This window comes from Numida meleagris, chromosome 5 (genome assembly GCF_002078875.1).
Source record: "Numida meleagris isolate 19003 breed g44 Domestic line chromosome 5, NumMel1.0, whole genome shotgun sequence".
In the NCBI taxonomy this organism is placed as follows: Eukaryota; Metazoa; Chordata; class Aves; order Galliformes; family Numididae; genus Numida; species Numida meleagris.
Window position 1 is genome coordinate 71,553,227 of NC_034413.1, and position 21,857 is coordinate 71,575,083.

A 21,857-nucleotide genomic window follows, 5' to 3' on the forward strand; every position below is an offset into this window, starting at 1 on the left:
GTAGTAACACATGATCAATTCAAAAGAAAGGTACTACTTTAGTTTAGTTACTGTGTTGCAAAATGATTTTTGTCCGGGTTCTTGGTAATCGGTAGCTTTGTATGCATGTTACCATAAATACAGGATATTTAGCCCAAACTGGAAAGTTAATCTTCATCTGAAAGCAATGTACAGCAATGTACAATTTTAGATTATTTGACTATCTTACTTCACAAATCTTTCTCATTATGCCAGTCTGCACTGCAGAGGTCTGGACCTTGCCAAATCGGGCCCAAAGTATGTACTTAAGTGTTATGCTCTGAAACTCCTAGCTTTAGTATGACTTTCTGGCATTAGTCAAAGTTCTCAGTAGTTGGGTTTGACTAGATTCTTGTCACTTAAATGGCTTGACAAGGAGGTGTAGTAAATACCCTTTTTGCCAGTAAGAGACCAAAATTCAAAATCACTCTGCATAGTTACTCATCAAAAAATGCTGTATTCTACATTTTGATTTGGTGCTGGATAATGAATCTATGCTCTTTGTCAACTTGAGCTGAAAATAAGATTTTTTTTCAATTTTTTTAAATTGCTTTCAAAGAATTAACGATAGAAAGCTTGTCCAAAGCTGGTTTGAATGTTTGCATAGCAGGTAGTAGGCTTTTGAGGTTGAGACAGGACTGTGCTGTAATCTTTTACTATATTAGAACAGTAGTCCCCTTTCTATAGATACCTAAGAGCATAGCTTATTTTCCATGGTCTGCAAATGGAATGTCCATTTTCCTCCTCTGCAAGTATAGAGACAAGATACACAATATAACTGTGGCCAGTGTCTGATACAGTTTATTAGCTTGAGTGTATTGCAGAAATATAATGTTCTTAATGTGTTTGATCAGAGGTGGCATTACATAGTTGTGTGATGCTGTGCTTTAAACCAGTAAAAGCACACATGCATGTTTAATGCTGAGAGCCCAACTAGGCTATGGTTATTTTTGTTTCTTTTTATTTGCTGTGTGTCAACATCTGGTGTATCAGTTAAACAGTGATGTAGGTTGTCACTGTGAGGCTGTGTTCTTCTAAAATTTAACTGCCACTGTTGCCTAATAGGTAACGCAATTTAAAAACTTTTACTTATGATTATAGTCTTTAATGCATGTGTTTTTTTCATTACCCTCATTCACCATAGGGCTCTATTTTGTTATATTAATGACACTGGCAATTGCTTACTTGTGTGCACCTCTCAAAATAAATGTGTTTTACAGACTGTAGAATAAGAGAATGATGGCATAAACCGTTACTAGAAGTATTTGACAGAGTGGAAGCTGAAATTACTGTGCAATAGCAATTTGAAGTCTAATGTGCGGGACCTGAGATTAAATTTTGCATTCATTTTGTAAGTTGGGCAAATGGGTTAGGATAAGTGACATCTGGAATGAAGCTTTCCTATATGAAAAGTGAAGAAAAGGTGAAGAATACTTCTTTGCTAACTTGTTGCAAATTTCTGCACGTAACTTTGCAACTTTTAAACTACTTTCTCTCTGCCTTATTTCTAGTTTATTAACCTTGCAAGAACTCTTCAGGCACATATGGAAGATATTGAAAGTAGGTGCTTCCCCTCTTCTCCCCCCTCTACCTCCCACTGGATCTAGTCAAGGTTAAATGAGTACAATCCTCCTTTGCCAAGAATCGTACTACAAAATTAATTACTGAAAATTTGACTTAGTTTTTTTTTTTTTTTTTCCCAGTATCAGTAGAATTATTCTGGGTAGAAGCTGATATTAATTCTCCACGATTGTTTTCCTAACACCGTAGAGTTTAGACCATGGAACTGCTTTCTGCCAGTGATATCAAGATTCCTCACTAGTAACAGTTTATTCTAGTAGTGTCAAGTTATGGAACCATTTGTGACCTTTAGGCTGTAGCCTTTCTCATGAGTCCTAGAAGAAAAGAAACATTTCAGCTTAAGTTTTACTGTGCTCCGTTTACCGTACTTCGCTTGCCATTTTTGTTCTCCCCATTTTCCCCACACTTTTTTGGTATACATGTTCCTTTATCAGCACTCCCCACTTCTGGATGAAATTTAAGAGTTTTCAGCTTTGGCAGAGGGCTAGCTTATTTTCTGCCTAATGGTTCTTTAATGTGATGAAATGAAAAAATGCGTGCTGACTTATGGTAAATGTAGCCTGAATCTGAGTATTGCTTCAGGGCATTACGAACAGACAGTGGAAAGTTAGATGTTTTTCTAGTTTGTGTTTGTCTGTGAACTTTGTATATGAATTGATCTTGCAGCACACAGGACGTGTTTGGAGTATGATAAAGAAGGCTGTAAGGAGGGGAGGGGAAATTACTTAGTTCAAAAAGCAGATGGTTATTCTGCATTCAGAGCATCGTGTAAGAAATATTTTCTGTAAAAAGGTGGACTGGAATTCAAAATTTATTCTTAAGCCATTTCGTTCATATTATAGTCCTGTAGGAATAAATCTTAGCAGATGGTATTCACACAGTAATTGAATCTGTTTTTGACTGAGGCTTTATCTACTTTGCAGGTGAGGAGTACTGAGTTTAAATTTATTATGAACACTATTTGAGTTACATTTCTCTTAAATGATTTGGGGGACTGGAGAAGTGAGAAAACAGATCTTGCTTCCCTCTTTATGTTCAGAGAGAGAACAAATCACTTAGGAGAAATAACTTCAAGAAAACAGAGTTAGTTTAGAAGGACAACTTAGATTAATTCCTGTTATGCACAAGCTAGCACTTGACAGACTGATTGTAGATATGTTTACTGAATTTTTCTCACCATTGACAGCGTAAATTCGTCCTTTGATTCACCTTTCAACAACAGAATCCTGTGTATATGGGGACATTGTGTTGAACTTGCGTAGGCTTTAAGAATGGGGGTGGAGAGAGGATCTGCTTCCAAGTAGGACTGGCTTAATTGCATTAAGCAACATATATATTTATATACAAGTCAGTTGTTTAAACAACTTAACCTTTCTAGGCATTTTGGTATACAAATCATTAACTCCCACGGAGTCATTTCTTCCCTTTGTATTGAGTGCAGCTGCCATGGATTGAATATACTCTTCTTTTAACTGTAGTTGGAATTAGCAACTGCGAACATTATATAAAAGTTGAACCTCTAGCATAATCAAGTTTTCTTCCTTTTATTTTGAGGAGAAACAGCAGGAGGGTACTGCGATTTGTGATGTGGAATTTGGGTTTTAAAATTCTGCGTTTTTCAGATATGAGATGCATTTAAAAATTAAGCTAGGTAATTATACAAGATTTGGACAGGTATTACAGTCAGCTATTGATGTTATAAAATTGCCTTCGTTTCCACTACTCGTATTAAACTAAAAGTGCTCTAAATTCCACAAACCTTTATGATGGTTTCTGATTATACTCCATTGTTCCAACAGCTTCTGAGGATGATTCTGAAGACTGATGCTGGTATAACTTCTATGCTGAAAGAAACAGAAGTGCTGCAGAAATGCTGAACTGACAAGAACAACATCAACATGTATTTGTTTTTTGCTCTCCTTCATAAAAAGAGCATTGAATATTGCTGTAGTTTTTGAAGCATTGTTTAATTCAAAATCAGCTGCTGCACTGTGGAAGTCAGTGGACTTGAGAACTATTCAGCACGTGTGAAGATTTTCTATATGTATGTATATATACACACACAGTATATATACACGCATATACGTGAAGTAACTTCACTTTTTAAATGATGAAGATATGCTTCATTTTGAGAGACATTGGATTTTGAGTATATAAGAAAGCTATATCTCTTAGTTTCCTTCTTACTGTAGTCACATTTCTGGTTTTGTCTATCAAGTTTTGCTCCTCTACTGGCACTAAGTGGTTATTGTGGGTTTCGGGGCGAGGGTGGGGAGGGAGGGTGGGGATATCCTTGTACCTAAACAGCATTTTTCTTTAATGCCTCTGTTGCCACCTCGTATAATAACTGATTGCTTCCAGTGTTAATAAATGAGCAGGAGGATGAGCAAACTACAGTAGAGACTGTTTGGTTTTCAGTTTACTTGAAGAGTATTATTTAACTGAAAAAGCAATAAGAACTTGCGGTGGTCTTCTGATAATTAGTGTTAATGATGGCTTTTTTATTTACTGGTTTGGAGATTATATTTTATTTGATTTTATGTGGGTATTCCATTATGGAATATTGCAGGTGTAAACTCTTGCATTTCAGCATTCCTGGCAGATAAGCAACTTGATAATGACCTAAGGTTGTTTAGTTCAATCAGACTTTTTTGGATCCCACCTTCACCGTTCAAAGCACTGGTTATCGATGTGTTTTCTAGTGTTGTCACTTCTTTATAAATAAACTAAGAATGAGGTATGCATCTCTGCTGGTATTGTCCATTTTATTTATGCATGGGTATCTAAGTACTTAGGTACTTAGGGACATGGTTTAGTGGGCGATATTTGTGGTAGGTGAGTGGTTGGTTTAGATGATCTCGAAGGTCTTTTCCAACCTTAATGTTTCTACGATTCTATGAGCTATGAGAACATACATTATCTACCAGAGCATACGCTTGAAAACTTGGAAAGCTGTTGTCTGCCCTTGATCATTACTAATGTTTGGAAATTCTTATGCAAATATTTAATATTGTTTCTGGTCATTTTGAATTGAAATGCTTTATTTGAATGGTGGTACAAAAAATTGTCACGCCTACATTAGAATTGTATTTGCTATAAATATTTGTTGGCCTTTAAATGACTACGGTAAGAATGTATCTGCAAAGAATGCGCTATATTGAAATACCTTCATTTCACATACAAACTAACTTGAGATGAAGACAGGATGTATCGTAACAGCAGAAATGATTTTAAGAGTTAATGGTTAATATTATATGAGATGGCCTGTCATCTGTAAGACCTGAAGGAAAACAGGACACTGAAGAAGTTGCACATTTCTGTCCACAGTCTCATAACCTTAAGCACTGGGTATTCACTGGCAAAACCTACAAGTGTAGTTCTGACAGTAGCTGAAATACATCAATACGAAAATGGAAGGTGTAGAAATACACGAAAATGTTTCTAACTCATTTCTGTAGAAAGTGAATTCAGATTTATAGCAGAAGATAAATATTGAACCTTTTTTGAGTTAGTTGCTTTAGCATAGTAAAACATTACGTAGAGAAGTGGGCAGTATTTAGTACGCACATGCAAGCATGAGTTTCGATAGCCTGGTAGATTGACGATCTGAAGGTTATTTTTAAACTATTCTTTTTTTAGTCCTTTTGACAAACAGCATTTCGTGGAGTTGAGCAATCGAAGAAGCTGCAGTTCCGAGCACAAATCTGGTTCAGGTTTTCACTGTAAGGTCCTGCAGCTCCATAGTGATTGAAGGAGCAATGCTGTAAGGTATGGTGGAGTTGGTAAAAAGCAGAAGGTGGTCTGAATGCGTTGACTGGGAAGATGGCTGCCCCTGCCTCCCTGAAGGAGAGGAGCACAGAACATTTCCTGTGGGTACTGGGCTTCGTAGGCCTGGTAGCTATAGAAAGGCAGAGGCTGAGAGCAGACAGGATTTGTCATCCTCCATATCTGTGCTGTGAGATCTCTGTCCATGGGAGCATACGTCTGCATCGGCATTTGAGTAAGTGTGCGTTTGTGAGCTTATGCAGGTGTCTGTGCAAGTGTCTGTTTGTTGATGCTGTCTTGTGCCCGCACTGCATTCTCTCCCTGGTTTTGGAGGTATAGGGAACAGTGGAGATTCGAAGCCACCCAGAGATCCTAGGTGCTGCTATGAAATCCCCAAATACCTCTGGAGCTCTTGCAGACACTGGATCAGTCCCAGACATTTTGTATCTGTAAAGGTCATTGTTACAGTTTGTTGTGTGGAGGGGACAAATCCCTGAGTAAGTGTGGGATCTCTTTTTTTCCTTTTGGGGTTTCTAAAGCTTGTCACATGCCCACTCCCCCCCCCCCCACACACACACCTAATTGCTGGTCCTAGTTGTTCTCAAGTGAACCTGATTCTTAGTGTGTCCAGGTGTGCCCAGTGTAGCTAGTGATACAGGTCCAGGTGTGGATGCCATCATGCTGATGGTGAGAAGCAGCAGAGTTGAATACTTCGTCTCATCCTGGGGCTGTTTAAGAACTGTGGAGTCGGCAAGGCAAAAGGGTGTTTTTCAGAGTCATCATGAGTCCTTATGGCTGTGCTTTCCTGAACATCTCTTCCCTTTCCCACGATGTCCCTCAAGTGGGAATGCTTACCAAGTGTGTTTCATGGGGTTCTGCAGCTGCTTATAGGTTTGGTGGTGATGAGAGACTGGATGAAAGCATGTTTTTCCGTTGCACAGTTAAGAGTGTTGCTGCTTGTGTGGTATTTTTGTGTGTGTGCCAACCTTGTCTTCCAAGTTGCTGCACTGCATTGAGCTGTGTTGTTGCCAGTATTCCAGTTCATCTTGCGCATTGTTAGGCTTCTGCTCTGAATCTTGGCCATACTTGTGTCTCTTCTGCAACTTTCACTATGATGAAGTCACTTCAGGCTTGACACTATTATCTCTGGACGGGTGTCTAGCATAGGAGGTCTAGAAGAATTCTGGAACAGAAGAGGTGGAGTGGTATAAGCTTTTAGTGAGTTTGAACTCCAAAGAGCAGAAAAGCATAGTGTTTGAAGTCATTTAGCATGTAAAAAGGCAACACTAGAGTTGAAAGGGTAGAGGTTTGGGTTCTGGAGATGTCAGCTGTATGTCAGATGTGTTGTGTGGTATTCTGTGGGTTGATGTGGAAAATGAAGGGTGGTGGTTTCCTCTTGTGACGCCTTATGGTTGATAGCTGCATGTTAGAACTGGTGAAATATTTTAGTCTTGGGAGATAGAGGGTGAGCTCTAAGCCTCAATGGCATGCAAGCTTTGATGTTGATCTCTGCATACATGTGTAACTTGTGCATCTGGGGTAGGTTGCTGGGGCAAAAATGGAATTGGATGGGAGACTGTAATGCATTTTTGTGTTATGGAAAATGACTTCTCTTGCAGCCTTTCCCTTTTCTCCAGTTTGAACAACTGGAAAGAATTATCAGCTGAGGATGGCTGAAGGAGTTCCTGAGTTGTGCTCTTGATTTCCATCAGAGAGCATGGAAGTACGTAAACATGAAAAAATGCTGTCTAGTCTACTTACGAGCCTTCCATTTGCCACCTTTTCCCCAGTCTCGCTGTGTGTTTCCTCCAGTACATCCCAGAGCCATCTTTTTGCTCTTCAGTCCCTTCAGGTGTCTTCCATTTGACTCAGATTCGTGTTACCACTCTGCTCTCCTTTCCACGTCACCAGTTCCCTCAAGAACACTCCATTGGTATCTTTGGTGCACCCCCACAATCTTCAGTTGCCTCCTGGTTCTGTCAGGATCCTTCAACTTGTGTTTTGTTCGATCTAGATACCCCCATTTGCTTCCATTAAGTTCTACAGCCCCCCCCCCCGTTAGAACTTGGAGCTGCTCAGAACTACTTTGTTGTCCTGTAGTCTGCTGTAGAGCCCTCTTTGTTGCTTGTCTTGCTCCACAGAGCCCCTCAGGACGCCTAAATTGGCTAATTCTTACCAGGACATGCCTTCCCTGCTTTTGATTCCTCCTTCCCTCAGAACTCCTGTCATTGCCTAATGGATCCTTTCATTTCAATGGTCTTCAGGTTCCTTTGCCATCTGTCTCCCTCGAGACCTATTGATTTGCCAGACCTTCTCATAACCTCCCCATCCCCATTGCACCCTAGTGTACTCTGATCACCTCTGGTGTCTTCAGTCCCCCTCAGATTCCCTTAGTACTTCTCCATTTGTGTCTCTCTTGCCCTTCTTTGTACCCCAGGCTCTTTTGTTTGCCATCCGGAATCTATATATGCTCTTTCGTCTCTTCAGGACTCCTTCATTGCTCTTTCAGTATGCCCGAGAGCCTTCCAGTTCAGAATAGCTGAGGATGTTGGGGATCTTGAGTCCTGGCAGCCCCTCCATCGCCCTTTTTAAAGCAGGGTCAACTGGAGCAGGTTGCTCAGGACCAGGTCCAGTCAGATACAGAATATCCTCAGGTACATAGGGACACTGCAACTTCTCTGGGTGACCTACACTACTGGTCTGGCCATTTTTGCTTTTTTACTTAAAAAATAAAAAAATTGTATGTTTGCATTGAATATTCTGTATTCCAATTTCTGTCTGTTTCTTGTTCTGTCCCTGAGCAGTGCTGAGGAGAGGTTCCATCACTTTCTTGCCTTGCCATTTGCCAACAGTTTACGGGCAGGTTCGGCCCAGTTCCGTGACTAATGGGGCAGAGGGACCCATGCCTCGGGAAAGGGAAAAGGGAAGAAGGGTAGGGAGATGGGCCTAAAAACAAAACAGCGGCAACAATCTGAGGAGAAACAAACGGATTTACTAAATAGGATATTGAAATGCAAAATAACACAATATACTACAATATAATTGGAATTGAAGCTAAAAAATCAAATAAAATGAGAGAGTGTCCCGAAGGCCTTACTCTAATGCTGGCAGCGAGATGGCTAGGGAGGGAGATGCTGCCAGGACCAGCAGAAGGGAAGGGAAGCGAAAAAGGGAACGTCTTGTGATATGTGAAGAGTTTTATCTTTCCCTCTGAATGGAAAATGGTAACAGAGCAGCAAAGTCCTCTGGGAAATGTAGTTCTCTTCTGAGAAGCAGGTACCTGGTACTATCCATGATCCACGGAACTGGAGCATTAACTCTTGAACTCCCAGTGCACTACATGATGTTATGATGTGGAATAGCGATAACCAAAAATCATAAAACCATGACACCATTGGGTTCTGGGTGTAAGAGTAAGGTGAACCCAGGCCTCTGCTCAGAGTGTGGCCATTGCAGCCCTCAGTCTCTCCTCACCTGATGTGCACCAAACCATCAGTCAGCACTGTGCAGGTGTAATTAAGTACAATGATAATGCACTACAGTTAAAATCTTTGTGCTTGTAACTAAGTATGGCTATTACAGCCAATGAAAAACAAGCGTCCACTGTGAGTGAAAATCAACGCTACAAACACAGATTTGCTTTTCCTGCAGTGACAGTGTTAGTGACAGTGAAGGATGCGCATCTGAGCGGGGGATGCCGGCACAGGACGGCAGGGCTGGCTGCATCTCCACGGTGCCCGTAAGGGTGCTGGCTGGCAGCGCTTCGCACCAAGCGCTGCGACTCGGTGCTGGTTTTGCGCTGCTTGACGGAGGCTCCCCGACTCCTGCTGTGATCTTGGTCTTCCTCTGGTACAGTCGGAGAGGCGGAGCCGACAACCCAGACCTCGGCTCCAGAGCCGGGGCGGCCCCCGGGCCAGGGCTGAGCAGCGTCGCTACCGCCCCGCGCCGGAAGGGCCCCGCGTGCCGCCAGTGCTTCCGGGGCAGCGCCAGCAGCAGTGCCGCCGCCATGACCTCGCTCCGCGCCTTCACCTGCGACGACCTCTTCCGCTTCAACAACATGTGAGCCCGCGCCCGGCTCGTGCCCCAGGGCCCGTCCCCGGGTGGGGGCGGCCCGGGCCCGCGCTGAGCGTTGCTTTCTCCCCGCAGCAACCTGGACCCGCTGACGGAGACCGTATCCTTCCCGTGCCGCCGGCCCCGGGAGAGGCCTCGGGGGGCGCCGCCCTTGACGCTGTGCTCCTTAACTGAGGGCCGCAGTACGGCATTCCCTTCTACCTGCAGTACCTGGCACACTGGCCCGAGTACTTTATCGTGGCAGAGGCACCGGGCGGGGAGCTGATGGGTTACAGTGAGTGTGGGCGCGGGCGGACGCGCTGGGAAACGTGCGGGGAGAGCGGGACGAGGTGGCCCGGGGCTGTGGTGTCGGGGTCGGTTCTGTCGGCGTGCAGGTGCTGCCACCGGGAGCCGTAAGGCTGGGGGGTCGTTCCACCAGAACTCCTTATCCAGACAGAAACGTGGCCTTCGAGGTAACTGTTTGTCTTTCAGTAAAGCTGTACTGTGTAATCCACAACTGTACAGAGATGCTGAAGTGTGAGATTGATAATGTAGATACCCCTGGTTCAGCCACAGTCATTGCAGCTGTCTGTTTTTTACTGCCTTGCTTTTCTGTAGAGATGCGTATCTGCAGTGTGCTATCCCAAAGGTGCTGCTGTGCTGATATTCTGTGTGTTTGCAGTAATGGGTAAAGCAGAAGGCTCTGTGGCTAGAGAAGAATGGCACGGGCATGTTACTGCTCTGTCTGTTGCACCGGAATTTCGACGGCTGGGTTTGGCTGCCAAACTGATGGAACTACTTGAAGAAATTTCAGAAAAGTGAATATTATACTTTTTTCAAATTTATCTTTTTGAGTAGTCTGTCTGTAGATTCCTGTACTTGGTTTAGGTATTTGGTTTCCATGAAACAGACCCAGAATCTTCCATTAACTAGTGTCCCGAGTGACTGAGATTCCCTTTAGTGAAAGAACAGGAATTATGGATGTTGCTTGGTGGTTTGAGATATTTTGATTTCTATGAAAGCTGACTTCCCAGCATGAATAGGAAGTAGCAAGGACGCTGTAGAAAAGGTCCTTTTCTTAATAGGAAGAGAGCTTCACACAACATCAGCTCTGTTTCCCACAGAATCCCTAGCATGCTCATTCAGCGATCAAGGACTATTTGTGGTCCCCTCAGGAGGAGGATTGCACAGATGTTGTGCTGCAGATATTACCATGGCTTACTTTCTGTCTCATGCTGGGTTACTGCAGAAAACATACTTTATCGTCAAATAAACCTGCAGGGTATTTGCCTGTAGGGCCAACCCCTCTGTGCTTGGTAAAATGCAAAAATAGTACAAACCTTTGTAAAACTTGCCTCTTGAGGAGAAGAGCTATTTCCTGTCATGCAACTGAAGACTCATTTTTATTTTTTTTTCTTGTGCGTTTTGAAGTAGCCAGTCAGTCAGTGCAATTTAAATGCATCTGAAGTATAGATTTTTAAAAAGCAAATGTTCTATGGAAATAAAGCTTGTGTGGGTATTTAGTTTGTCCTGTTCTTTCTGTTAACAATTCTGATGTCACTGGTGGGTGTGGAAGATTGGTCGTGTGACTGTCACAGTTATTTCTGCTGATACTGGATTTGTTCCTTGGTAAAGGAGCATGTCTGTCACTGGTGTGAAGGATGTCTGTTTACTGCACCACCACATCAGACTTGTTCTTGGTCTGAATATAGGTTTTCAGTTCTTAACTGGAAATATGTTCACCTGCTCTTCCTTACTATGTTTTATTTATTTTTTTCAAAGAAAGGGTGGATTTTTCGTTGATCTCTTTGTGAGAGTATCAAATCAGGTTGCAGTAAATATGTATAAGCAACTAGGCTACAGTGTATACCGGACAGTGTTAGAGTACTACTCTGCTAGCAATGGAGAGCCAGATGAAGATGCTTATGGTAAGTGCTTGTTTTGCCTCAAGTTGAATGGAAAGGTTCTGATGTTAGCATCCCAAGAGTTGTTTGTATGTTTTTTTTTTTTCATAATATGAAAAAATTCAGTTGTTGTTGAATGGAAATTTATTTACTCCTGTAGTTTTTTTTTTTTCTGCCTGAGGATTACATCATATTCAGAACCTAATCTCACAGTTCACACATCTTATAGTATCTGTGGCAAAATAAAATACAAGACAATTAGCAAGTGCAAAGACACTTTATTCTATAGGTAGGATTAAATTACATGCAGTTACTTACCTAGTTCTTCTTTCCAAAGTGTGCTCCTGCAAAGTGCCTGGGCCTAACCTTAGTGTTACTAGGGAAAATAATAGCCCTGCTCTTTTTCCTCTCCCTCTCCCTCTTGATAACAGGGACTTAAAATGTTGTTTTCCCAGATGTCCTGATTAAAATATGACAAAAGTTAATGGTCAATAGTGACTGAGATTTTTTTCAATTAAAAGGGTAAAGGACATGGCAGTTTCAAATATGTTAATGGTATCATGTTAACAAAACTTAAGCAACTGCTGTTGGCTATTTCTGGATGTTTTTTTTCCCGTAAGTATCCTTCACAAAAGCTTTTGTGGGCGTGGTGTTTTTGTTTTTTTTTTTTCATTTGAGATGGAATCATAGAATATCTTCAGTTGAAAGAGACCAATGAATACCATGAAATAAGAGGACCATGGACAGACATCTACCATTCTTGCAGATACTTCAAGTCATGTTTTTGTCCTTTTAGCCTAATGTTTGAATTTTCTGCAGCGCTACATTTCAATTGTTAACACAGATGCTGAAATGTTCATGTTTAAAAATGATCTTACTGTAATAGCAAATTTACTTAGTATGGCTTTGTGTAATGACTCTTGTTATAATTACATCTTTGTTTTCTTTTACTACAGATATGAGAAAAGCTCTTTCCAGGGATACAGAGAAAAAATCAATTATACCTCTGCCCCACCCTGTGAGACCAGAAGATATTGAGTAACTGCAAGCTGTGATTCTCAGACAACGTACTAAGTATGTCAGGTTCTTTCTCTGCCAGCCCATCAAGAACTTATGGGTGAGAAATGTTAGGCTTGATGTTTTTCCTATGAAACACCAAAAACAATACTGAGAAGCCTATGTACACTGTGTCTATTGATAATAGCTACATACCTTTGCACTTTTCCTTTCAAATATTGGAAATGCAGAGACTATTAAATGAAGTAACTTCTGATGGGGTGTGGATTTTTTTTCAAACCCCAACTGTCTGAAGTCAGTAATAATGAAGTTCCTAAAATGCCCTTATTCATGACCAAAAAAATCATAGAATGGTTTGGGTTGGAAGGGACCTTTCAGATCATCCAGTTCCAACCCCCTGCTATAGGTAGGGACACCTCCCTCTGGACCAGGTTGCTCACAGCCCCATCCAGCCTGGCCTTGAGTGCTTCCAGGGAGAGGGCATCCACAACCTCCCTGGGCAACCTGTTCCAGTGTCTCACTACCCTCACAGTAAAGAATTTTTTCTTGATATCTAATCTAAATCTACTCTCTTCCAGTTTAAAGCCATTTCCCCTCATCTTGTCTCTACCTGCCCTTATACAAAGTCCCTCCCCAGCTTTCCTGTAGGTCCCCTTCAGGTACTGGAAGGCCTTCTTGGAGCCTTTTCTTCTCCATGCTGAAGAGCCCCAGCTCTCTCAGCCTGTCCTTGCAGGGGAAGTGCTCCAGCCCTCAGCTCATCTTTGTGGCCCTCCTCTGGACCTGCTCCAACAACTCCATGTCCTTCTTGTGTTGGGAGCCCCTGAACTGGATGCAGTAGTCCAGGTGGAGTCTCACGAGAGCAGAGCAGAGGGGCAGAATCACCTCCCTCGTCCTGCTGGTCACATTCCTCTTGATGTAACCTAGGATACGGTTGACCTTCTGGGCTGCAAGCACACATTACTGGTTCATGTTGAATCTTTCATCAACTGACACTTTGAAATCCTCCTCCTCAGGGCTGCACTCAAGCCATTCTCCAGCCAACCTGTATCTGTGCTTGGGATTGCCCCGACCCCAGTGCAGGACCTTGCACTTGGCCTTGTGGAACTTAAGAGGTTGGCATGGGCCCACCTCTCAAGCCTGTCCAGGTCTCTCTGGATAGCATCCCTTCCCTCTAGCGTGTCAGCTGCACCACTCAGCTTGGTGTCGTCTACAAACTTGCTGAGAGTGCACTTGATCCCTCTGTCCTTGTCGCCTATAAAGATGTTCAATAACACTGGTCCCAGCACCAATCCCTGAGGAACACCACTCGTCAATGGTCTCCACTTGGACATTGAGCCATTGACCGCAACTCTCTGAGTGCGAGCATCCAGCCAATTCCTTATCGAGTGAGTGGTCCATCCATCAAATCCATTTTTCTCCAATTTGGCGACCAGGATGTCATGTGGGACAGCGTCAAATGCTTTGGACAAGTACAGGTAGGTGATGTCAGTTGCTCTTCCTTTATCCATTGATGCTGTAACTCTCATAAAAATTTGGCACCAAGTTTGTCAGGCACGACTTGCCCTTGGTGAAGCCATGTTGGTTACCACCGATGACCTTGTCTTTATTTTCCATGTGCATTAGTAGGGCCTTCAGGAGGATATGCTCCGTGATCTTGCCAGGCACTGAGGTGAGACTGACTGGCCTGCAGTTCCCTGGATCTTTTTCCCTTTTTGAAAACAGGTGTTATGATTCCCCTTTTCCAATCTGTGGGAACTTTACCAGACTGCCGTGACCTTTGAAATAAGATGGATAGCAGCTTAGCAACTTTATCCGTCAGTTCTCTCAGAACCCAGAGATTAATCTCGTCAGATCCCATGGACTTGCGCACCGTCAGGGTCTTTAGATGGTCTCAAACCTGATCTTCACTTACAGCAGGTAGATCTACCTTCTCTAAGTTCTTATCATTGCTTTCTGCAACTTGAGTGGTGTGACTAGAGCCCTTGCCAGTAAAGAAAGAAAATGAAATACTGTGCAATACAGGAAAAGGAGGAAAGGGCAGCAATATATTAATACTTTCATAGAAAATACACCTCTTACACATAATTTGGAAATGTTCTTCCCCATCTCGTATCACAGGGTTGATTGAAATTAGGTTCACAGTTTATTTGAAAAAGTCAGGCAAACAAAGCAGTCCAGGCTTTTCATCTGCTGTGGAGCAGGTTCAGTGCCAGGTCTGTATTCTGGATGCTTGAACATATACATACCTTAACATGCTGTATCCACTGAAGTGATCTGTAGAAAAGATTTCTTGTTTTCTTATAGTCTTTTCTGTTTTTAAAGAGGGAGCATATATAAATGGGAAATTTGTAGAAATAAGTTTCAGAATGCAATTCAGATTATTAATGTTGCAATTTTTTTCGGTATGGAATTCTGTTTCAGATGAGAGCATATAGTGTGTGTTCTTCCCAGCATGCTTTACCAGAACAAAACATTGCCCGGTTCTGCTTTGTATTCATCACGTTATATTAATTTTTAACATCTTCAAACTTTTTTTCTTTCCTAACTAGGCCTCTCTTAAAAGCACATATTTGGGTGATCTTTAATTGTATCCTGCCAGTAGAAAGGGGCAGAGCCAGATTTGCCATTTTCCATGTTTGTAACCACTTCCAATGATTTGCAGGCCATCTAATGTGTGCATATGTAAACACTGTTGCTGAGAGGAATGTAGTATCAGTGCTACCTGAATCTCGCTGCTTTTGAATACAAAACCCAAGTTAATAATTTTGAAAGTCAAAAGAGGCACTGCATAGAGCACAGCGACTCGCTCATGCCACCTGCTGACAAAAAGTTAATGCATACGATGACCACAAATGTGTAGCAGTGCAGAGGCTATCCCTGCTCTCATGGCTCTCAAATCTGCCGCGGAGCTGAGCCAGTCAGTGGCCACAGAGCGTGGAGTGGGAGCTGGGAAATAGCATCTCTTTGCTTTAGCTGTGCTGCACCTCGAATCCGTCAGTATCTATGATATTTGGTCCTCTGGACACTAAGCACACGCGCATGAAAACGTGGTGGTACGATGGTATATCTCAGCTGTAACAACTGCCTGCTGCTAGTCTGTCAATTTCTATGATCTTTGCTCCTCAAGGCTGTACTACATATATGCCCAGAAACGTGGAAGTAGAGACTTCTTAACTCCTCTGCACCTCTTGTCCACCAGTACCTATGGTCTTTGGTCCCCTGGGCAATAAGATGCATTCACGCCGAAACGTTAAAGAAGAGTTTATTTGCTCTAATTGCGCCACGAGTCCGCCGATTTCTAGGGTCTTTGGTCCTCCAGGATGTAATATACATGTGAGTTGAAAAAGTAAATACACAATTTAGTAGCATATTTAGTAGACTCATAGAATCACAGAATGGCCTGGGTTGAAAAGAACCTCAAAGATCATTGAGTTTCAACCCCCCTGCTGAGTGCAGGGTCGCCAACCACTAGACCAGGCTGCCCAGAGCCACGTCCAGCCTGGCCTTGAATGCCTCCAGGGACGGGGCATCCACAGCCTCCTTGGGCAACCTGCTCCAGCGCATCACCACCCTCTGAGTGAAAAGCTTCCTCCTAACATCTAAGCTAAACTTCCCCTGTCTTAGTTTAAAACCATTCCCCCTTGTTCTATTGCTATCAACCTATGTAAACAGTTGTTCCCCCTCCTGTATATAGTTGAGTTGTTGTATTAAGTGATTAGTTTTTGCTTGCAAAACTGTAGTGGCTTTTAGATGTTGTGAATAGTTATGGATGTAGCATTATAGACTAGAAAACATGTTGTAAGGCTGTTCTGTTTAGCAAGAGACCTTCAGCAGAAGAAACACAATAATTAAACGATGCGAGTAGGCTTATCAAACATCAAAAGAAGCCAGGGCCTCCACACAAGGCCCAATTGTCTCACTCTGGGAGTAGGTTGGGATGCAACAAGCATACGTCAAAATACTACCCCCTATCCTCCTTATTGTGTAGCACCCCAGTATATATGATTAAAAGACAGGTTACCAAACTTTATCCAAGGATGAGCAGAGGTCCAGAAATAATGACTGACTGCTGAGTGAGCAAATGTTATGATTTTGGTACCTATAAATTACTTATAATAGGCATTTTCCTACTGAGCATGTGTCAATGAAGAGAGTTCATCTGGAGGGTGTACGAGGAAGACCACTGTGTGAAGTCAAAAGGCTGTCAGTTGCACTGTCACTATGCTAAAAGGATGCTAGATGGTAGAAGATTCCATGGAATAGAAGACTGGAGACCTCATCAATTCCTACCTGAGATAGGCATGTCTATGTTAGTTACCTCGTGTGTAATTGATGAATGTGTACTCTCTGTGGAAATATAATGGACTGTGAATCATGTCATCTTTGAAGTGCTTATGGTGGAAATACCCCCAGTGCTTCCCTGTGCTGCTAATAAAGAATAGCTGTCTTAACGGTAACAAAACTTTGCTGTTAAGTTTCTACGCATTGATTTCTTCAATTCAGCTGGCACCCCAGATGGGAACAGGACTCCCTCGGCAACCCCGGAGAGTTCTCCGGAGGGACTCCTTGCCTCAGTCGGATCACTGCAGGAACAGACAAGGAACATCTGGAAAAAGGTAGGTCCCCAGGTTGGGGACTGGTCCACTGGGGAGGCTACCTGTAAGTCGGCTGAGATTGCGGGGTAGGCCAGATCTGGGAGTACCCAATTGCAGACAGGAGTCCTGCTGGGTCTGGGAAGTCACTCATAAGTTGTTGCAGATCACAGGTTGGGCGTATATCGGGTCATGAGCACCTAGGTATACATTTGGGAAATACCATATTGTAGGTTCATGTCCTACTGGGTATGTATCTGTTTTGAAAGTAAGGCTCTGAAACTTGGCTCTGATAACGTGAAGAAAAAGTGCTAGGTGTTCATGTATTGTTTGACTTGTGGTTTTGGGTGGAATGGAACAAACTGTTTTGATGGTATATGGAAGTGAAGTGTAATTGATGGTGTGCGGAAGTGTAATCGGTGTCATTCATGGCATCTTGGTGATTGCGAGCTTTGTAATTGTTCGTTGTTGTAATCGTAAAAAAGAAGAAGAAAAAAAAACCAAAATGGCAAAAAGGTTGAGGATGAATGGCGAGTTGAAGAATTAGAATTGATTAAAATTACCTGTGGAAACCTGAGATCAGTGGAAAAACAGTTACAAATGAAGCTCCCATCTTGCTAGAGGATATTGGGTATAGTTCTCCCTGAAGGAATGTGGTATACAACCATGCCTTGAGGGAGCCAGTGGACAGTTTTTGGTTTATAAGCAGTTTTGTAGTTTATTTTTTAATACATAATACTATATTCCTTTTAGAACTTTTTTCTGATCTGTGACAGTATGCAATCTAACTCAGTGTGTTTGAGAAGTGTTTTATAATGATTGTCAGGTGATATTTTAATAGTGGGAATTCAAAAAATTTTGAAGCCGTCTTTATTGCAATACAGTGACTTTAAAAAAATATTTTGCCAAGAAATGTGAACTTGTTAAGTGGAGAGAAGTCTGTAAAGCCAATAGTTTTTCCAAATGATGTGATTTTCTCTTTACTTCTTGTGGCTTGATACTGTTTTGGAACTGGTCTTTTCACTAAAAACAAAGTAAAGGCCTTGTTTATGCAGAATTTTTCCTTTGCCTCATGAAACATAGTGGCCCAGACAAATATGAAAAAAAATACAATACCAAAGAGTATGAGTTAGTCCACCTGGAGGCGTACTGTGTAAGCGTAATCTTTATCATAAGTGAAACATGAAAGAGAAGTTATTGGCTATCTTGACAATTTGAGGTTATCTTTTCCTATTTTACTATTTCTCACCTTCATTTTGACAGATAGACTATTCTTACTTTATATTGTCCTCTAGAGCACGTATACTTTGAAAGTTGCACTAGGAGAAAGAACATTGTAGAATTTATGTATCTTAATCTATACAACAATCACTGCATGCTTAGGTATGGTAAGTGTAATGATGACAAAAAATTTAGCAGCTATTTTTATCTGTCTCTTTTTTCTGGTACATAATTTGTGAAGCTAAGAAAGAAGGAAAAGTCTAGCATAAATATAACTAAGCAATTGTGTGCATTAAAAAAAAGCAGATTGTTAATATGATTTTATTGTAATTTCAGATTTTATTGAAGTTTCTGATCTAGAATCATAGAAACCTTCGAGTTGGACAGGACCTTTAAAAGGTCATCTGGTCCAACTCCCCAGAAACAAACAGGGACATCCACAGCTAGATCAGGTTGCCCAGGGCCTTATCCAGCCTTGCCTTGAAAGTCTCCAGGGACAGTGCATCCACCACATCTCTGGGCAATCCGTTCCAGTGCCTCACCACCCTAACTGCAAAAGACTTTTTCCTTAAATCCAACCTAAATCTCCTTTCTTTGAGCTTGAAGCCATTTCCCCTTGTTCTATCACAGCTTCTTTCCTGTAGCTCCCGTTTAGATATTGAAAGGCCACAGTCAGGTCACCTCGCAGCCTTCTCTTCTCCAGGCTAAACAGCCCCAGCTCTCTCAGCCTGTCCTCATAGGAGAGGTGTTCCATCCCTTGGACTGTTTTTGTGGCCCTCCTCTGGACACACTCCAACAGCTCCATGTCTCTCCTGTACTAAGGACTCCACGTCTGGTCGCAGTGCTCCAGGTGAGGCCTCACCAGCGCAGAGCAGAGGGGCAGGATCCCCTCCCTTGCCCTGCTGGCCACACTTCTGATGCAGCCCAGGACACGGTTCACTTTCTGGGCTGCGAGGGCACAGTGCAGGCTCATGTCCAGCTTCCCATCCACCAGTAACTCCAGGTCCTTTTCGGCAGGGCTGCGCTCAATCCTTTCATGCCCTGGCTTGTGTTACTAGTGGAGGTTGCCTTGACCCAGGTGCAAGATCTTGCACGTGGTTTTGCTGAACATCATGAGGTTCTCCTGGGCCCACTGCTCAAGCCTGTCTAGGTCCCTCTGAATGGCATCCCATTCCTCTGGTGTGTCGACCATACCCCACAGCTTGGTGTCATCAGCAAACTGCTGAGGGTGCACTTGACCCTACTGTCAAAGTCATTGATGAAGATATTGAAGAGTATCGGTCCCAGCACCGATCCCAGGAGGATACCTCTCACTGCTGACCTCCACCCAGACATGGAGCCATTGACCACCACTCTCTGGATTCAATCCTGCGGCCAGGTCTTTGTCCATTGAACAGTCCACCCATCAAATCCTTCTCTCTCCAATTTGGAGACAAGGATATTGTGGGGTACAGTGTCAGAGGCCTTAACTGAAGTCCAGATAGAAGACACCAGTGGCTCTTCCCTTGTCCATTGATGCAGTGACACCATCATAGAAAGCCACTGGGTTGGTCAAGCAGGATTTGCCCTTGGTGAAGCCATGCTGGTTCTCCCATATCATGTCCCTGCCTTCCGTGTGCCTTAGCATAGCTTCCATGAGGATCTGCTTGCTCCATGATCTTTCCTGGCACAGAAATGAGACTATCAGGTTGGTAATTCCTGGGTCATGCTTTTTACCCTTTTTAAAAATGGGTGCGATATTGTCCAAATTCCACAAAACGGTGGATTATTGGTTGAATCCCTTTCCTATCCTCAAATCTGAGGGGATATTGCTTGATCCACACTGGCTGACTTCCCTCTTTTACCTTTAATCAAGACTGGCCTCCCTTCTGGTCCTACGGCTTCCCTTAACGGCACTTGAATAGTGCTCTGTCTAGAAGGCACTGGTCTAACAGGGGAGGATCTGGGGGTGATGATTCCTCACCCTGCTCACCCGGGAGTCTAGTTACTCCGGGGGTAACTGGGCATATACAAGAATTGTGTATTCCCACCTGTTTTCCCAATTTAAACTTTAAAGCCTTGAGGAAATATGCCTTTTCACTTTAGCTGGTGGCTCCCCTTACAGTAACAAATTCATCACTTGTCAGGGTTAAAGAGACGTTTAAAATTGAATTTGTAGCTCCAGTATCTACTAAAAAAAACTCCACACTTTGCTGTTTGTCCCCTGGCCTTATTTTAACCAGTGGATCCCCTCGGGTAGATTCCCCATGTCCCCACCAATATCTCGCCAGTGTGCTAGTATACGTCCTAACAGGGTTCACTTAGGAATTTCTTTTCCCTGGGAGCTTCCCATGGCACAAACGAATGTGCTCAATATGAATCTTACTGATTCTTGATGGACTCCAAATTCTCACAGTTATTATGTCCAACTCTCCTAAGAAATAATCTTGTTTAAAGCCATTCCCACGACACTAACAAAATGCCAGTTCCCTGTATGCCAGTCTGCTTCTTGTGTCCTGCTCCAATTTAGACACCTCACCACAAAGGTAGGATTGCACTGGTGGTCAGGGTGGAACACACAATTATTCTCTATATCAATATTCATGTACAATATAGGTTACAGTAACTGCAAACGAGAAAGGAAAATGAGCATTTTTAAACAGGCGGTGGAATTCCACGTGTAGTGCTTTTACAAGACAAATAGTTAACAGTGCTTAGTTAACACAAAGACAATGACAGCAATTGATCTCCTTCGCTTCATTCGTTGGGATCCCACACTCGCCCTGTAGCTTAGCAGCGTCTCGCTCGTACCACACTCATACCGGATCCGTTACAAACACACCGAAACCTGTGGGTCCCTCTCTCCTGAGGAGTTCTCACCCTGACTGGTCACCAACCCTTCCTAGTGGGCCCACTTCCTCAGGGGGAGCACCCTCGCTCCTAACCCCTGCATAGGACATCTCTTCATGACTTACAGGTCCCCTGTTCCCAACAACATACCTGGTCTGTGGCCATGGCTCTTTCTCTGTTCCACAGTGGTTGCTCTGGATGGGAAGCCTTTCCGAGAATTCTTGGGGAGCACCTAAAGGGTGCCCGTGCCTGAGCAGCCCTGCGGATCAGCAAAGAGGTCTCCTGGCTGGCTCGCCAAAACTGACTTGTGGAAAAAAACTTTACAACCAGGGAAGGTTATAAAGCAGCTATGTTCATTACGGTGCTGCGCCCACACGCCGGGTGCAAGGGGGATATCCCCATCCTAGCTTGCACATCGAAAGGCAGAAAACTTCCATATTTAAAGATCTAAGGCATACATATTCCTAGCATTCCTGAGGGAGGGAGGGACTGTTACAATTAATTCCAAGAAATCATTATAATATACTCCACCTCAGAGCCACACCCCTTGAGCATGCATAGTGCTTCCTGTTGGTTGTCGTTGTGGGGATGAAGGCCGTATCTCTTCCTCACTGTGTACTCTTGACCTTGGCAGGGTTGATGAGGGTGATCCTGCTTTGGCTGGTTTTCTTCAGGACGCAGTCTCCATTTCAGTTCCAACGACCAATCAGCAACTTCTGGGTTTCCTTGCCCCATTAACCCACATCCATCTTTAGTGTTTGTTTGAAACTGTATTCTACCCTTTCCTCCCTCAGGAGGATAGGGGGCTGTGGGGGGCCATGGGGTGATATGGGGCTATAGGGGGCTGTTGGGGGCTACAGGGAGGGATGTGGAGCTATAG

General features: G+C 43.2%; 3 protein-coding genes across 16 annotated transcripts in view; all 3 read left to right on the forward strand.

The window, feature by feature from the left end:
• MARCH7 (membrane associated ring-CH-type finger 7) overlaps positions 1-4,343 on the forward strand; it is a 28,843-nt gene extending 24,500 nt beyond the window's left edge. For 3 of the 6 annotated variants that reach the window (XM_021397635.1, XM_021397631.1, XM_021397637.1), the window contains 2 exons: positions 1,530-1,578; positions 3,399-4,343. In XM_021397635.1, the coding sequence (XP_021253310.1) occupies positions 1,530-1,578; positions 3,399-3,424 (75 nt within the window). In that variant the 3' untranslated portion in view covers positions 3,425-4,343. Of the gene's footprint in view, positions 1-1,529 lie in introns of all 6 variants that reach the window. The other 3 variants (XM_021397633.1, XM_021397636.1, XM_021397632.1) reach the window with 2 other exon arrangements.
• Positions 9,283-12,591, forward strand: NAA20 (N(alpha)-acetyltransferase 20, NatB catalytic subunit). The gene is made up of 6 exons (XM_021398700.1): positions 9,283-9,423; positions 9,511-9,535; positions 9,619-9,709; positions 10,097-10,232; positions 11,197-11,342; positions 12,275-12,591. Exons 1-6 carry the CDS (start codon positions 9,371-9,373, stop codon positions 12,358-12,360), a joined length of 537 nt encoding a protein of 178 aa, XP_021254375.1. The 5' UTR covers positions 9,283-9,370; the 3' UTR covers positions 12,361-12,591.
• The window catches only part of LOC110399654 (rho GTPase-activating protein 32-like), a 20,009-nt gene continuing 11,594 nt past the window's right edge, over positions 13,443-21,857 (forward strand). For 5 of the 9 annotated variants that reach the window (XM_021398710.1, XM_021398713.1, XM_021398702.1 and 2 more), the window contains exons 1-2: positions 13,443-14,252; positions 16,839-16,951. The gene's annotated coding sequence lies outside the window, so the exon portion shown is untranslated. Of the gene's footprint in view, positions 14,253-15,896; positions 16,952-21,857 lie in introns of those variants that run through there. The other 4 variants (XR_002439325.1, XM_021398708.1, XM_021398705.1 and 1 more) reach the window with 3 other exon arrangements.